The sequence below is a fragment of the Nicotiana tabacum genome, chromosome 16 (genome assembly GCF_000715075.1).
Source record: "Nicotiana tabacum cultivar K326 chromosome 16, ASM71507v2, whole genome shotgun sequence".
Classification (NCBI taxonomy): Eukaryota; Viridiplantae; Streptophyta; class Magnoliopsida; order Solanales; family Solanaceae; genus Nicotiana; species Nicotiana tabacum.
In genome coordinates this window covers 55,978,439-55,995,748 of record NC_134095.1, presented here as the reverse complement: position 1 = coordinate 55,995,748, position 17,310 = coordinate 55,978,439, and the positions used below count along the sequence as shown (strand labels likewise).

General features: G+C 38.7%; 1 protein-coding gene across 2 annotated transcripts; it reads right to left on the bottom strand.

The window, feature by feature from the left end:
- Positions 1–5,083: 5,083 nt before the first annotated feature.
- Positions 5,084–15,534, bottom strand: LOC142170689 (uncharacterized). 2 transcript variants are annotated; one of them, XR_012700058.1, is made up of 4 exons: positions 15,246–15,534; positions 7,178–9,001; positions 6,778–6,845; positions 5,084–5,848 (listed from the first exon to the last, which is right to left on the bottom strand). XR_012700058.1 is itself a non-coding variant. In XM_075232841.1 (3 exons), the coding sequence occupies exons 1-3, from the start codon at positions 15,288–15,290 to the stop codon at positions 13,095–13,097; spliced, it is 663 nt and encodes a 220-aa protein (XP_075088942.1). In that variant the 5' UTR covers positions 15,291–15,515; the 3' UTR covers positions 12,649–13,094. The 2 variants fall into 2 exon arrangements, 1 of the variants encoding a protein (XP_075088942.1); XM_075232841.1 differs by lacking the exons at positions 5,084–5,848; positions 6,778–6,845; positions 7,178–9,001 and adding exons at positions 12,649–13,213; positions 13,286–13,784 and having other exon boundaries at positions 15,246–15,515.
- Between the last annotated feature and the right edge of the window lie 1,776 nt (positions 15,535–17,310).

The window sequence follows — 17,310 nt, the reverse complement described above, 5'->3', positions numbered from 1 at the left end:
TGAGCTAAATCCGTGTATAAAAGAATCTGCATGTGCTTCATCGAGTTGTACCTTGCACTTGTGCTATACAAGTTGTACATCCTATTAAAATTGTTCCTTGTCGGATACCTTCTGTTTAAACACCCATAACGTCTTGTATAAATATCCAAATGACAAACGGTTTAAAGATTTAGAAACTAGACTCAAAGATCTTTAATTTGATAGGTTGTACACCATATAACTCTTTATATATCCCGAGATATGAGCTTCTAAATTGCATCGTAAATTCTGCCGAAATTGCTCCAGCAGCCCTTTTTGATCCATCGTAACTTTCTGAGATGATATCCAAATCACGAATGGTTTAACTTTCCGAAAACTAGAATGTATGGGCTACAACTTTCATGTTTTGCACTTTTTCTGATTTCTTATAGATTATAAGATATGAGCTTCCAAACTGGACTACTCGCACCTAAAATTTTCTGGGCACAGCAGAATTTTCTGCAATTTTCCGCAATTTTTCCTAAGTCCGAAATCACTCCGAGACACCTCCGAAACACTCCCGAGCCCTCGGGGCTCCAAACCAAATATGAACACTGACTCTAAAACATCACACGAACTTGCTCGAGCGATTAAATCGCCAAAATAACATCAAAATCAATGATTTGAGCCTTAAATCCAAGAATTCTTTCAAATTTCATAAACTTTCAAATTTTTCAATTTAAGGCCGAAACCCGTCAAACAACGTCCGTTTGTAACCAAACTTTACAGGAAGCGCTTAACCAACATATATGACCTGTACCGGGCGTCGGAACCAAAATACGAGCCCGATACCATTACTTTCTGATCAAATTTCATTTTCATTTTCCTTAAACATTTTCAGAAAACAATTTCACGAAAAAATTCATTTCTCGGGCCTGGGACCTCGGAATTCGATTCCGGAAACACGTTCAACTCCCATATTTTTCTATGGACCTTTCGAGACCGAAAAATCACGGGTCCGGGTCCGTTTACCAAAAATGTTGACCAAAGTCAACTTTAACAATATTAAATATCAAAATTTTTCAAATTTTTCCCATAATTCATATATTTCAACACAAAGATATTCCGGACATACTCCTAAGTCCCAAATAACCTAACGAAGCTATCCAAACCATAAAATTCGCATTTCGAATCCGATATCAAAATTTCCACTTCCGGCCAAATTTTCTCAAAAACCTTCAATTTTCCATCTTTAGCCGAACAACTCCAAAATGACCTACGGACCTCCGAATTCACTTCCGATCACTCTCCCAAATACAGAATCACCATACGGAGCTACTCCTAGTCTCGGAATCCCAAACGGACATCTATAACACTGAAATGCATTTTAAACCAAACTGATGCAATTTCTTCTAAAATGCTATCTTCCACAATAGGCGCCAAAATGCTCCCGGGTTATCCAAAACCCGATCCGGGCATACGCCTAATCCAAAATCATCATACAAACCTGCTGGAACCTTCGGATCCCAATTCCGAGGTCGTTTACTCAAATTCCAATCCTAGTTCATTTCTTCAATTTTAAGCTTTCAAAATGAGAATTTCCATTTAGATTTGACTCCAAACTTCTTGAATTTTAATTCTGACTATACACACAAGTCAATATACCTGAGATGAAGCCGCTCATGGCCTCAAACTGCTGAATGACGCGCCAGAGCTCAAAACGACCGATTGGGTCGTTACAATCTCCCCCACTTAAACATACGTTCGTCCTCGAACGTGCTGAGAACTACACTAAAGTAGTCTGAAATCACTTGTTTAACACATCATGCACCTTCTCATGCTACCACTACTCCGTTGAGCACATTAGCTCGATAATTCTGTAGATATACTTATTTATTCAAGCAAATAAGCCATTAGGCCCAATTCCAACATCCTGAATTTCCTGCCAAGCCTGTTTCCATCATACGACCACCATATCAAACTCCACACGCTGTACCCAACATGGCTGCATAACTTTGCTGAATTCACACTTTGCATCACTTTACTCATAGGACCACAATAACATTCTTTAAACATAATAGTCGAAATTCCACAAATCTGATGCTCCCATTGCATCTCATGACCTACATAGGTCTTGCTCTAGTTTTTACAACACCGATACGACTGAAGAGATGTGTCGAAATTCATAATCAACTGTTGAATCAACAATTCATTGGATCTATACTCCTGACAAGTTCCATTACCTTGTCTCAAACCAAAGAATGATCTTTGCTCTATAATATACTTCATATAATCAGTTTGTACTGACCCCAAATCTAGTAACCTCGTCTCACCCAGTACGAACTGCTCAGGCAATAAGTCACCTCGGACATAATCAAAAATCCCACAAGACGCCACAATGTGCCAGTGGGCTACCAATTCGAACGCGATACAAAAGGAAGGCGAACTCTGGGAGGAACTACTCAACTCGCACACTAACATGGACTTCCTCAGAAAACAGGGAAACAGAACACATAAAAGCAAATATGGGCAATGAACTGAACATCACACTGTTGCGGCGTGCAACCCGATCCAAACAACATACCCATGGCGGTGTGCCACCCGATCCACATATAGAACTCACATAAGGAGATATACGTCGAGCTGAATAGCTCATCACATCAAAATACCGGATATCGGTCATAAACACACTAAGGTGCATAATATCATTCCCAAGGAAACATATAGCGCTATAGGCTACAAACTCAAGCACAACTGAGGTGTGATACATGATCTAAGTCTCATCCTGCTCATATAACATCATCGCTGAGCGGAACCTCAACACATAAGGAATTTACCAAGCCGTCTCACAACTCATACGGTGCAATATATCTTTACATGAATTAACTGACCACGAAATAAGACCGCGACTATCCTTCCATAAAGAGCGCATTGCTGAAATAAACACAACTGGCCTGACGTAAGGCTCACTTCCACATTTAAATCTATCCACCGACCTCAAGTCGATCCTGATCGTGCCAAGCTAGGCCAATAATCTTTCACAGGTCCATAACCCAATAAACAGAGTGCCCTCCAAGCATAAATTCTCAAATGGATGATATTACCAAAATCCTCATACTTGGTTTAAATTTCTAATTAATCAAGTGACTACATGTCACACTTATACAATATTCCTGTGGGACAAGCTCCCACCATCTTCCGAAATAATTAACGGGTCTGCACATCCAAACCACCGGCTGCACTAACGCTGAAAAGCAATCAAGAATCCCTAACCAGGATGCAAAGCCTTTCTCACAGAACACCGACCTCAGGTGATACTGACGTCAATACCCATCTTACTCAAAACACTGAAACTCATATACTGCTCATCCGAGATCGTGACATCACAGTCATTGACCAAACTGCAACCTTGGTCCTTACTTCAAATTCCATACCACTCACTGCACCTCACGTGCCAATATACGATAGATGCAATTTCCATCACAACTATGGAACCGCCGATAGGCTAATACTTCATCACATAAGACTTTCCATTTAACTCACTTCAGGAGAACTATAGCAACATACAGGCGAATCCTCATAATCGTCGAATATGTCAATCTCTAAGTAGTCGTCCAAGCCACCATAACACTTTCTAGGATCCGCCTACTCATAATAGGCCCTAACAAAAGAATGCTTCAGAATAACATCAATCACTGCGGCCGACAAGCCTCACATGCATAACTCGATCACGCTGAATGAACCGATCACTAACACCAATATACCAACTCAACTATGGCTAATCAATCTACTTCCTTCCAATTTATCCTTGATTGCCTTAGAAATAATAATATCTCCCTTTAACACCTAACTTATTTCAACCAAACTCACCCCGAGTGACCTTAAATTACGAGACCATGTTGTCTCAAATACCATGACCATTTCATGTCTCTCAAATGCTACACCGCAAGTCAAAACATCATAGAACATTCTGTGCCTTTCTTCATAAGCTGCTTCAAAAGCTTGACTCTTAACCGTACTTATAGACTCAAAATCATTAGGCACCACATTTTACCTCTTGAATTAACTAGGACCGCTATTGAGAGCCACCCAGCTCTGACTTGGCCCCGAATGCAACCAACTCTACTGAATTTTATAACATATGAATACCCTCTTGATAAAGCACCTAGAGGGATCACTTCCCTCGAAGCCTGCACCTATACGAGGCATAAATCATGAATCTTCCCTCAAGTCTGAACATGAGCCAATAAGGCTAACCATAGCATGCATCCAACAATTCATTTACTCAAATTACCACTCATGGTCCTTTTCTGTAGCTGCAATAACCCACCAATACGCCAATAACCAGAATTCACGCAGGTAATAAACCGTGCAATCAGCTAATCAACAGCAAGCTCCCCAACTTGGCTCGAAGCCATAGATCACAACACATATACTCTATTGTTGTCGTAATATCATGGTGAGATTAAACTCACTCCATCATAAGCTCGTGGAAACACGAATCATCTGGAATTTTAACTCTTCTGCAATTCTTGCATTTACTCACACAACAGTTAAGCCCACTCTCTAGGCGACCAATTTTTTTTTTAAGTCCTAAATTTTTCAAAAATTTCGGCAGAGCCTCCTTTGTAATTGGTCCTATCCACCTGCCAGAGAATCACCAAAACCATCCTAACAACACATCCACAACTTGACAAAGCATCACAATGCATATCAATTACATAAATCTAAATTGATACATGGACATGCGTTGCACCTATTTGAATCATAACACATAGAAAATACCCTTCAACCCTCCATTATTGGGCTATTCAACCAAGTAGGAACATATTCTTTCTTTAATATTTTCGACCTTCAAGGTGGTCTCCTTGACTCAACGATTTCGTCATAATACATTTACGGAAGCGATCTCAGCTCCCAGACTTATCTAACTAGGAGACACGAAAAATATTCTTCACACGCCCATAACTCGGGCTACTCAACAGATCACAATAAGAAACGAATCACTTAACAATTCATCTACTATCCAGTAGGCTTCTTCGCCACTACCAAGTCGTACAATTACACCTCGCAACACTAACATACTCATCACGTGGATATCCAACCGTCATTCCGGCTAACAAGGACAATAATGAACATATGAGTTCAAAACACTTGCTCACAAAATCAGCACCTCGGTGCTCAAGCCATTGGCAAAGATTTGGCCTCAAGTCATCCAGACTGGTCTAACTCAAACTCACAGAGATTACACCATGCCCCTCGATCGGGGAATCAAAAGCCATCGAGACACATTTGATACTGAGCGCCCGTTGGTGCATACGATCACGCGGAAGGAATTTCAAAAGTTTCTTTTCAAGCTGAATCAAGCACGCACGATAAGAATTCAAGAATGTGAAGTTTTCCTAAAGGTTCGGCAACCTCTCGAGGATAAGTACAGACGTCTCCGTACCGATCCGCGAGACTCTACTAAACCGGCTCATGACTCGCGAGACCAAGTAACCTAGGCTCTGATACCAACTTGTCACGACCCAAATCCCGGTCGTGATGGCGCCCAACATACTACTAGGCAAGCCCGACCATTATTCAACACTTAACCCAATTTATCAAAAATAGCGGAAAGAAATATCAATTAAGCAAGATTAAAGTACTGAAGAATTTAACAAAATACACAATATAATCTCACTAGGACCCGGTGTCATGAATCTAAGCCTCTAGAATACAGAATATCATCCTAATACACGGTATATCCAAAGTCCGATAATGCGGAAATAAAGAGATAGGATATGAGGGAGAAGATCAATGGTTGCGAACGCCGTGCAGCTACCTCGATACTCCCAGAGGCTGGATCTGCTGATCAACTGGATCTACTGAGCCTGAGATTGCCCTGGATCTGCACACAAGGTGCAGGGAGTAAAGTGAGTACTCCGACCCAGTGAGAAATAAAAGTAACTACAGTCCGAAGATAAGAAAATCCAGTAAATACACAAAGTAAGCTACAATCTGAATATACAACAACATATGGAACTGAGCAGCTAAACACCAGTATAAATACAAATACATGAATGCAATGCAATGAATATGATGGTACATTCCAGTACCCACTGCGGCGTGCAGCCCGAGCCATCCATATTTATTTATCGTCGACGGCGCTCACTGGGGTGTGTACAGACTCCGGAGGGGCTCCTACAGCCCAAGCGCAATATCTTGGTCAGTCATTGTTACCTGACCAATTTATATCATACAGTGCCATTGTTACCACTGTTCAAGTATATCATCCAGTGTCATTGTTACCACTGTTTCAAGTATATCACACAGTGTCATTGTTACCACTGTTTCAAGTATATCACACCGTGTCATTGTTACCACTGTTTCAAGTCACTTTATAATCAGTCCAGAAAATAATATAATAAGCCCCTTGGGCATTTACAAAACAGAAGTTCCCAGTCCGGAATACATTTAAAAATATCATTTAAGTTTTCAACACTTAGAATTATGGCTGAGTTTGTAAAACAGCATTTAAAACCTTGGACTGAAATTAAATGATATGCAGATCATACTAAGCAGTAATATCAATCCTCGAAGGATTTTACAAATCGGCACAAGGCCCCAAACATGGCATCAAGCCCAGTAATATCAATGAAGTATGTGTATCAATCACCAGTATAGTATAAACATCACACGGGATGGACCAAGTCACAATCCCCAATAGTATCCGACCCCGCACTCACCATGGAGTGCGTGTCACGCCTCAATATAGCGTTACGATGTGAAAGTCCGGGGTTTCAAACCCTCAGAACAACATTTACATCTATTACTCACCTCAAGATGGCCAAAAGTCTACTCCGCGATGCCCTTTCCTTTCGAATCGACCTCCTCGTGCGTCGAATCTTGCCAAAACCACAAGGAATATATTACAATAGGCTAAGGGAATATAACCCAATCGAAAAGACTCGAAAAATATCGAAAATCACGAAATTTGCAAAACCCGAGCCCTGGGCCCACTTCTCGAAAAATTACGAAAGTCACATCACCAGATTCCTCATCTCGCCACGATTCCGTACATATAAAATTTACCAAAATCGGAGTTCATATGACCCCTCAAATCACCAAATCTTATTTTCAAATCCCTAGGCCTAAATCCTCAATTTTTCTACAATTTTCATGCTCAAATCCATACATAATTGATGTACTTAACTCAAAATAGGTGGGGATAACTTACCTTCACATTGATGATGAAAATCCCCTCTTGAAGCTCCCCAAAAATCGTCCATACTTTGAAGAAATGAAGAAAAGTGAGCTAAATCCGTGTATAAAAGAATCTGTCTGTGCTTCGTCGAATTGTACCTTGCACTTGGTCTATACAAGTTGTACATCCTATTAAAATTGTTCCTTGTCGGACACCTTCTGTTTAAACACCCATAACGTCTTGTATAAATATCCAAATGACAAACGGTTTGAAGATTTAGAAACTAGAATCAAAGATCTTTAATTTGATAGGTTATACACCATATAACTCCTTATATATCCTGATATATGAGCTTCTAAAGTGCATCGTAAATTCTTCCGAAATTGCTCCAGCAGCCCTTTTTGATCCATCGTAACTTTCTGAGATGATATCCAAATCGCGAATGGTTTAACTTTCCGAAAACTAGAATGTATGGGCTACAACTTTTATGTTTTGCACTTTTTCTGATTTCTTATAGATTACAAGATATGAGCTTCCAAACTGGACTACTCGCACCTAAAATTTTCTGGGCACAGCAGAATTTTCTGCAATTTTTCCTAAGTCCGAAATCACTCCGAGACACCTCCGAAACACTCCCGAGCCCTCGGGGCTCCAAACCAAATATGAACACTGACTCTAAAACATCACACGAACTTGATCGAGCGATCAAATCGCCAAAATAACATCAAAATCAATGATTTGAGCCTTAAATCCAAGAATTCTTTCAAATTTCATAAACTTTCAAATTTTCCAATTTAAGGCCGAAACCCGTCAAACAACGTCCGTTTGTAACCAAACTTTACAGGAAGCGCTTAACCAACATATATGACCTGTACCAGGCGTCGGAACCAAAATACGAGCCCGATACCATTACTTTCTGATCAAATTTCATTTTCATTTTCCTTAAACATTTTCAGAAAACAATTTCACGAAAAAAACCATTTCTCGGGCCTGGGACCTCGGAATTCGATTCCGGGAACACGTTCAACTCCCATATTTTTCTATGGACCTTTCGAGACCGAAAAATCACGGGTCCGGGTCCGTTTGCCAAAAATGTTGACCAAAGTCAACTTTAACAATATTAAATATCAAAATTTTTCAAATTTTTCCCATAATTCATATATTTCAACACAAAGATATTCCGTACACACTCCTAAGTACCAAATAAACTAATGAAGCTATCCAAACCGTAAAATTCGCATTTCGAATCCGATATCAAAATTTCCACTTCCGGCCAAATTTTCTCAAAAATCTTCAATTTTCCATCTTTAGCCGAACGGCTCCAAAATGACCTACGGTCCTCCGAATTCACTTCCGATCATGCTCCCAACTCCAGAATCACCATACGGAGTTTCTCCCAGTCTCGGAATCCCAAACGGACATCAATAACACTGAAATACATTTTAAACCAAACTGATGCAATTTCTTTTAAAATGCTATCTTCCACAATAGGCGCCAAAACGCTCCCGGGTTATCCAAAACCCGATCCGGGCATACGCCCAAATCCGAAATCATCATACGAACCTGCTGGAACCTTCGGATCCCAATTCCGAGGTCGTTTACTCAAAATTCCAATCCTAGTTCATTTCTTCAATTTTAAGCTTTCAAAATGAGAATTTCCATTTAGATTTGACTCCAAACTTCCTGAATTTTAATTCTGATCATACACACAAGTCAATATACCTGAGATGAAGCTGCTCATGGCCTCAAACTATTGAATGACGTGCCGGAGCTCAAAACGACCGATCGGGTCGTTACAATGCGTTGGCAGTCATCATCGGAACAGCTTGATTTCCGTCATTCGCCATTTTTTTTTTCCTGAAAAAAAAATGACACAAACAAACATTTAATAAACGTTTAAAACTGGAGTGAAAAATCACGTAGATTTTAATCTCCAACAAAATGCCACAAAGGCTTTACTCTCCAAATGGGAGTACACAAAACCACAAAGGTTTTAAGTTTTTGAATAATAAGAATACCACAAATACAGAAATTAAAATTATTAAATTCCTTAAGCTTGTTGTTGTTATGCCTGTATTTGTAAATAATGATTTTGGAAATTAGAACGTTAGCTTATAAACGTAAATATAAATAAAACAGAAATTAATTCGAGCTCACTGAATTCACAGTATTTCCTTAAGGAATTTAATCCCCTTCTAGTACCCAAGGTTATGGATTATTTCCTCCCAGATTAGAACGAATTACAAACTGGTGTAGCGGTACTTCAAACCCTAGTGTTTCAGCGAATACAAGTTCGGCAACAAATCACACTTACGGATTCTTTGTTTGTAGTTTAAAACAATGCAGAACAAGGGAGGAAAACTCAGAAGTCGAATGGAAATTCTGAGAGGAAGGAATGCAAATTATAGCTAACGTTGAATTTTCGGTGAAGAGAAGATCAATAGCTTTCAATTCTGTTTCGGTGTGTCTTTTCTCCAACTGCTGCTGATCATATTTATAGCAGTTAGTTGTGAGACTCGCCCCCTCTCCATGGTGGAGCATGCACTAGCTTGTTATGGAGCAAGCCATGGTGGAGCATGCACTAGCTTGTTATGGAGCAAGCACTTAGCCATGGTGGGAGGAGCACTAGGTGGTTGATATTGCAACTGGTGGTACAATACACGGATTGGAACATATCCATTACAAACATGGATAATATTACGTTAATATCTACTATTAACAAATAAATTTGGTCCAAAAAATTAATCAATCAATCGATCATTTGACCAAATCCAAATCCGAATCCGAAGCCAAAGCCGAAGCTGTAGCCGAAGCCGAGCCGAGCGAGCGAGCGACAACGACGGTGCGAGGCTTGCCTTCTTCCTAACTCTTTAAGAGCTACATGAAGTGCATTTGTATATAAACCCACCAAACTCCTTTTCCTCTACCAATGAGGGACAATGTCTCATTAAAAGTATAGGGAAACTTAAAATTTTACTCAAAATTTTCATTTCCCTCCATTTCTCATTCACCCTCTTTTTAATACCTTTCTATATTAAAAAAAAACTCAACAATCCCCCACATGAATGGGGAATGGCTATATCACGGAAGTATGCATGAAAAACTTGTGTGATTTGCAAGCAAGGATTAATTGCATCTGGATAAGTAGGTTTCCCTTTGAACTTTCCGTAGTGAACTTATGTCGGATATGCTCGGTCAATCGGTAGATTTGATATCTTTGAACCGTCGAATTTTAGTGTATACCTAGACAACCATAAGTCACACAATCAACCCTTAACCGTCTTTGGTTCTCATTGTTGTGTTCGTTTCAGCCATGAACACCGCCTGGTTTCATAAGTGCGTAGAGAATTGGCATTGCAAAATTCTACTTGAAGCGGCTAACACTTTACACTTACATATGTTATTTATAAACGTGTCATCCCGTAGATACACTATTTGATATACCCCGTATCAAATTTAGAAATCATTAAAAAGCCTTAATGTTTTATCCTTGGTACTGAACATTGTCTCATCACGAGAATGGACCAAAATTTTTGTTGATAATGTTGAACCGTCATTGATGACTTTGTTTGATCTCCTTTCGTTTATGTTTCAAATAATTTTTGAAGTCCTTCCACAATGGAGGCAACTTCTCAATTATCGCTGCTACTTGGAATATTTCATTAATGATAAGACCTTCAATGAAAATTCCGTTAGTAAAATTACTAAAATTTCACTTTCAACATCTGTATTCATTTGAAATATACCTTCAGTAAGTAGATCATGAATAATCACTTGCAATTCCTGGACTTGGGTAATAACAGACTTGCTATTTACCATTTTGTAGTCCAAAAATTTTGCAGCGACGAATTTCTTCATCCCGGCATCTTCAGTTTTGTATTTCTTTTCAAGCGCATTCCACAATTCTTTTGACGTCTCCACGCCACTGTATACATTATACAGATTATCCTCCAGTCTGCTAAGAATATAATTCCTGCACAAGAAGTCAGAATGCTTCCACGCCTCAATCACGAGAAAGCTTTCATTCTCTGGAGTTTCATCTGGAAGATCAGGAACATCTTCCTTGATGAACTTCTGTAGACATAGCGTAGTCAAGTAGAAGAACATCTTCTGCTGCTAGCGCTTGAAATCCATCCCAGAAAATTTTCCGGGTTTCTCTGCCGGTGCCAACGCCGGAGTTCCACTTGTCGATGTGTTGGCAGTCATCATCAGAACAGCTTGATTTCCGTCATTCGCCATTTTTTTTTTCTGAAAAAAAAATGACACAAACAAACGTTTAAAACAGGAGTGAAAAATCACATAGATTTTAATCTCCAACAAAATGCCACGAAGGCTTTACTCTCCAAATGGGAGCACACTAAACCACAATGGTTTTAAGTTTCTTGAATAATAAGAATACCACAAATACAGAAAGTAAAATTACTAAATTCCACAAGCTTGTTGTTGTTATGCCTGTATTTGTAAATAATGATTATGGAAATTAGAACGTTAGCTTATAAACGAAAAAATAAATAAAAAAGAAATTAATTCGAGCTCACTGAATTCACAGTGTTTCCTTAAGGAATTTAATCCCCTCCTAGTACCCAAGGTTATGGATTATTTTCTCCCAGGATAGAACGAATTACACACTGGTTTAGCGGTACTTCAAACTCCAGTGTTTCAGCGAATACAAAGTTCGGCAGCAAATCACACGTACGGATGATTTGTTTGTAGTTTAAAACAATGCAGAACAAGGGAGGAAAACTCAGAAGTCGAGTGGAAATTCTGAGAGGAAGGAATGCAGATTTTAGCCAACAATGAGTTTTCGGTGAAGAGAAGATCAATAGCTCTCAATTCTGTTTCGTTGTGTCTTTTCTCCAACTGCTGCTGTTCATATTTATAGCAGTCAGTTGTGAGACCCGCCCCCTCTCCATGGTGGAGCATGCACTATCTTGTTATGGAGCAAGCCATGGTGGAGCATGCACTAGCTTGTTATGGAGCAAGCACTTAGCCATGGTGGGAGGAGCACTAGGCGGCTGCTATTGCAACTGGTGGTACAATACACGGATTGGAACAAATCCGTTACAAATACGGATAATAGTACGTTAATATCTATTATTAACAAATAAATTTGGTCCAAAAAATTAATCAATCAATCGATCATTTGACCAAATCCAAATTCAAATCCGAATCCGAATCCAAAGCCGAAGCCGAATCCGAAGCCATAGCCGTAGCCGAGCGAGCGAGCGACGACGACGACGCGAGGCTTGCCTTCTTCCTAACTCTTTAAGAGCTACATGAAGTGAATTTGTATATAAACCCACCAAACACATTTTCATCTACCAATGAGGGACAATGTCTCATTAAAAGGAGAGGGAAACTTAAAATTTTACTCAAAATTTTCATTTGCCTCCATTTCCCATTCACCATCTTTTTAATGCCTTTCTATATTAAAAAAAACTCAACAATCCCCCACATGAATGGGGAATGGCTATATCACGGAAGTATGCATGAAAAACTTGTGTGATTTGCAAGCAAGGATTAATTGCATCTGGATAAGTAGGTTTCCCTTTGAACTTTCCGTAGTGAACTTATGTCGGATATACTCGGTCAATCGGTAGATTTGATATCTTTGAACCGTCGAACTTTAGTGTATACCTAGACAACCATAAGTCACACAATCAACCCTTAACCGTCTTTGGTTCTCATTGTTGTGTTCGTTTCAGCCATGAACACCGCCTGGTTTCATAAGTGCGTAGAGAATTGGCCTTGCAAAATTCTCCTTGAAGCGGCTAACACTTCACACTTACATAGGTGATTTCTAAACGTGTCATCCCGTAGATACACTATTTGATATACCCCGTATCAAATTTAGAAATCATTAAAAAGCCTTCATGCTTTATCCTTGGTACTGAACATTGTCTCATCACGAGAATGGACCAAAATTTTTGTTGACAATGTTGAACCGTCATTAATGACTTTGTTTGATCTCCTTTCGTTTATGTTTCAAATAATTTTTGAAGTCCTTCCACAATGGAGGCAACTTCTCAATTATTGCTGCTACTTGGAATGCTTCATTGATGACAAGACCTTCAATGAAAATTCCGTTAGTAAAATTACTAAAAATTTTACTTTCAACATTAGTATTCATTTGAAATATACCTTCAGTAAGTAGATCATGAATAATCACTTGTAATTCCTGGACTTGGGTAATAACAGACTTGTTATCTACCATTTTGTAGTCCAAAAATTTTGCAGCGACGAATTTCTTCATACCGGCATCTTCTATTTTGTATTTCCTTTCAAGCGCGTTCCACAATTCTTTTGACGTCTCCACGCTACTGTATACATTATACAGATTATCCTCCAGTCCGCTAAGAATATAATTCCTGCACAAGAAGTCAGAATGCTTCCACGCCTCAATCACGAGAAAGCTTTCATTCTCTAGAGTTTCATCTGGAAGATCAGGAACATCTTCCTTGATGAACTTTTGTAGACATGGCGTAGTCAAGTAGAAGAACATTTGCTGCTGCCAGCGCTTGAAATCCATCCTAGAAAATTTTCCGGGTTTCTCTGTCGGTGCCAACGCCGGTGTTCGACTTGTCGATGCGTTGGCAGTCATCATCGAAACAGCTTGATTTTCGTGATTCGCCTTTTTTTTCTGAAAAAAAAATGACACAAACAAACATTTAATAAACGTTTAAAACTGGAGTGAAAAATCACGTAGATTTTAATCTCCAACAAAATGCCACGAAGGTTTTACTCTCCAAATGGGAGTACACAAAACCACAAAGGTTTTAAGTTTCTTGAATAATAAGAAAACCACAAATACACAAATTAAAATTATTAAATTCTTTAAGCTTGTTGTTGTTATGCCTGTATTTGTAAATAATGATTCTGGAAATTAGAACATTAGCTTATAAACGTAAATATAAATAAAACAGAAATCAATTCGAGCCCACTGAATTCACAGTGTTTCCTTAAGGAATTTAATCCCCTCCTAGTAACCAAGGTTATGGATTATTTCCTTTCAGGATAGAACGAATTACACACTGGTGTAGCGGTACTTCAAACCCCAGTGTTTCAGCGAATACAAAGTTCGGCAGCAAATCACACTTACGGATGCTTTGTTTGTAGTTTAAAACAATGCAGAACAAGGGAGGAAAACTCAGAAGTCGAATGGAAATTCTGAGAGGAAGGAATGCAAATTATAGCCAATGTTGAGTTTTCGGTGAAGAGAAGATCAATAGCTCTCAATTCTGTTTCGGTGTGTCTTTTCTCCAACTGCTGTTGTTCATATTTATAGTAGTCAGTTGTGAGACCTGCCCCCTCTCCATGGTGGAACATGCACTAGCTTGTTATGGAGCAAGCCATGGTGGAGCATGCACTAGCTTGTTATGGAGCAAGCACTTAGCCATGGTGGGAGGAGCACTAGGCGGCTGCTATTGCAACTGGTGGTACAAAACACAGATTGGAACATATCCGTTACAAACACGGATAATATTACGTTAATATCTACTATTAACAAATAAATTTGTATATAAACCCACCATGAAATCCATTTGTATATAAACCCACCAAACTCCTTTTTTTCTACCAACGAGGGACAATGTCTCATTAAAAGGAGAGGGAAACTTAAAATTTTACTCAAAATTTTCATTTCCCAACATTTTTCTATTCACCCTCTTTTTAATATCTTTCTATATTAAAAAAAAACTCAACATATAGTATGTGTTTATGGGGAAGTAATTAACAGTATTTCATGATTCTATGGGGAAGGTCAATCTATGTGATCTTTTTTCGAACACTTCATGGGCGTAAAATAAGCATGTGTTTGCTCTGTTTTATTTCATCCGTTTAGATTTGTACGGTTGTGAAGATTTCGTGAGAGGTTTTCTGGTTTTAAAATTTTGTTTTGTACAATTCTGACATATTAACAAATAATAATACAATGTAAGTGTACACATCAAGATTCGCAATCACAATAACTTCCCAGAATCACAGTGTATTCAATTTCATTAACAATTAAAAAAATCGTTAAGAAGAACGAACAGTGGGACTCACAGCCAAAGCGGCAAACTAAAGAGAAAAGAAAAAGAAATAGGAAAAACGAAGAAGATACCTGACAGTATAGGAACAATGGCAGCAGGCCTGAGAATATATACATATAGAGAGAGAGGAAAGACAGAAAATTGAAAATTCAGTGGAAGAGGCTAAAATTCGTAGAGAAAGATAAATGTAATTCCTGCTTAAAGGGATGTGCCACGTGTATGGCCCTCAATTATAATATATATAGATGCTTACATTAGTGAAAAACTATGCAACCACTTTAGACAAATTTCATGTCAATGAATTATTCGGCTATTTGGGTAAAGATCCCTTGTGTTTTAGCATAACCAACTGAAAGTTAAATCTTGTGGTGCTTTATTTATAGTGTTGTTTTCTAGTTTGAATATCAGTTGTTCATGAGGTTAACTATTTGATTTTGACCACTACTGTTGTCTAATTTCATGTACACTAACTTCACTCATCAATTCTTAGCGAAATTTCACGCGTTACTGATGATCGGCTATAATTACGTATTTTAGTCGCTTATTACACTCTAATTTACTGTACTTTAATTGAGTTTGAGCTTTAATCGCTAGTGTTTGCACTAATGGTGTGTTTTATGCCTTGTAGGAGTAATTCCGAGCTATGTAGATGTTATGGAATGAATTCAAGTGATTTAGAGCTTTGAAGTCTGAGTAAAAGCCCAAGGAATTAATCCGGGATCATGTTCGGGGATCAACGGATGATAGTTAGAACGAACGAAGAATCGAATAGGCATATTGCGCACTGTCTAGTAAAATGGACATAACTTTTTTCTCAGAACTCCATTTGGGCTCCACAATATAGTTGGAAAGCTAACTCAAAAGGCTACAACTTTCATGTTTTACGTTTTTTCCAAATTCCAAACAGAACAGGGTGAAAATTGTGTGTCAAGTGCGCAGCCGCGCTCGTCAGGCAGAATACTGGGCAATATGCGCGGCCGCGCTAGTCAAATCCCGAAAAAGTGTTTTTTTTCGTCTAGGAGAAGGTATAATTATTTGGGCCCGATCCTACCTGGTATATATACATGGAAAAACGGTATTTTGAGGAGGTTGAACAGATTTGAGACAGATTCGACCTAAGGAGGCAGAGACACAATAGGAGCAAGGCGGGGAATTCTTCTACGACTTTTTCCTTCATCTCCCTATTTTTCATTATTGGTTATGACTTCTAGTATTGTAGTTTTACATACTATTATGAATAGCTAATTTGTTATCTAAGATTTTGATTGAAGCTTTTGTAGGACAAATTATTGTTATGTTTTTATATAATTGAGCCGTAGTACTTTCTCTATTTGTTCAACTATATTATTCTTGTGGTTGATTGAAGGGTCATCAATTAGCTGTGTCTATTTAGTATGTATTACTCGGGAGAGAGTGCTTATTTAGGTAGTTGTTGAACAACATCACTCCCGACGTATGCGAGGAATCAATAACCAAGGGTTTAAAGGTGGGATTAGGGATAACGAAACCTTTGATCTAAGTGAGCTGTAATTAAATCCAGCTAGCGTAACTCGGGAGGGTATGTCTAGTAAGTTGTCGTAATTACTCGGGAGAGAATTACAACATGCAATCGGTAGAGAATACTTAGGCGAAATTATAGAAGACATAGCGGGAATGATTCCGACAATTGGGGAAATCATAACTCTAGACCTCCTTAATCTTTTCTCCAACATGTAGTATTTTTACTGTTAATTTGTTATTTTAATTTGTTAGTTAGTTAGTTAGTTAAACACAACAATCTTGATATCTATAAGTTAGGAATTGTTCAAGCTTGTATTCTTGGTGATAGTGAACAATTATAGCTAAGCCTCAGTTCTCTGTGGGATTCGACTCCGGACTTGTAAACCGGATTATATTTGCAATAACCGCTTTATCCTTTTTATAAGGCATAATTGGACGTGATCAATTACTAAATAGTTACAATGACTTATGTACTTGGCAAATAAGAAAAAGTGGAATAAAGAAGAATTAAGAAAAAGAGGTGCAGCTCTTGCTATTATTCTATTCCTAAATTGTAGTAAAATGGGGAACATCCTTTTGCAGAAATGCAAGGCACCCTTGTAGTCCAGCCCTTCTCCGGACCCCGCGCATAGGGAA

Bases quoted from the DNA above. Each gene is read 5' to 3' on its own strand.
- LOC142170689 (XM_075232841.1), bottom strand. From the start codon at position 15,290: ATGTATATATTCTCAGGCCTGCTGCCATTGTTCCTATACTGTCAG. The intron at 13,785-15,245 runs GTATCTTCTTCG...TTTTTTTTTCAG, and splicing joins CATTGTTCCTATACTGTCAG to AAAAAAAAGGCGAATCACGA. The intron at 13,214-13,285 runs GTATATTTCAAA...TTTTCATTGAAG, and splicing joins TCATGATCTACTTACTGAAG to GTCTTGTCATCAATGAAGCA.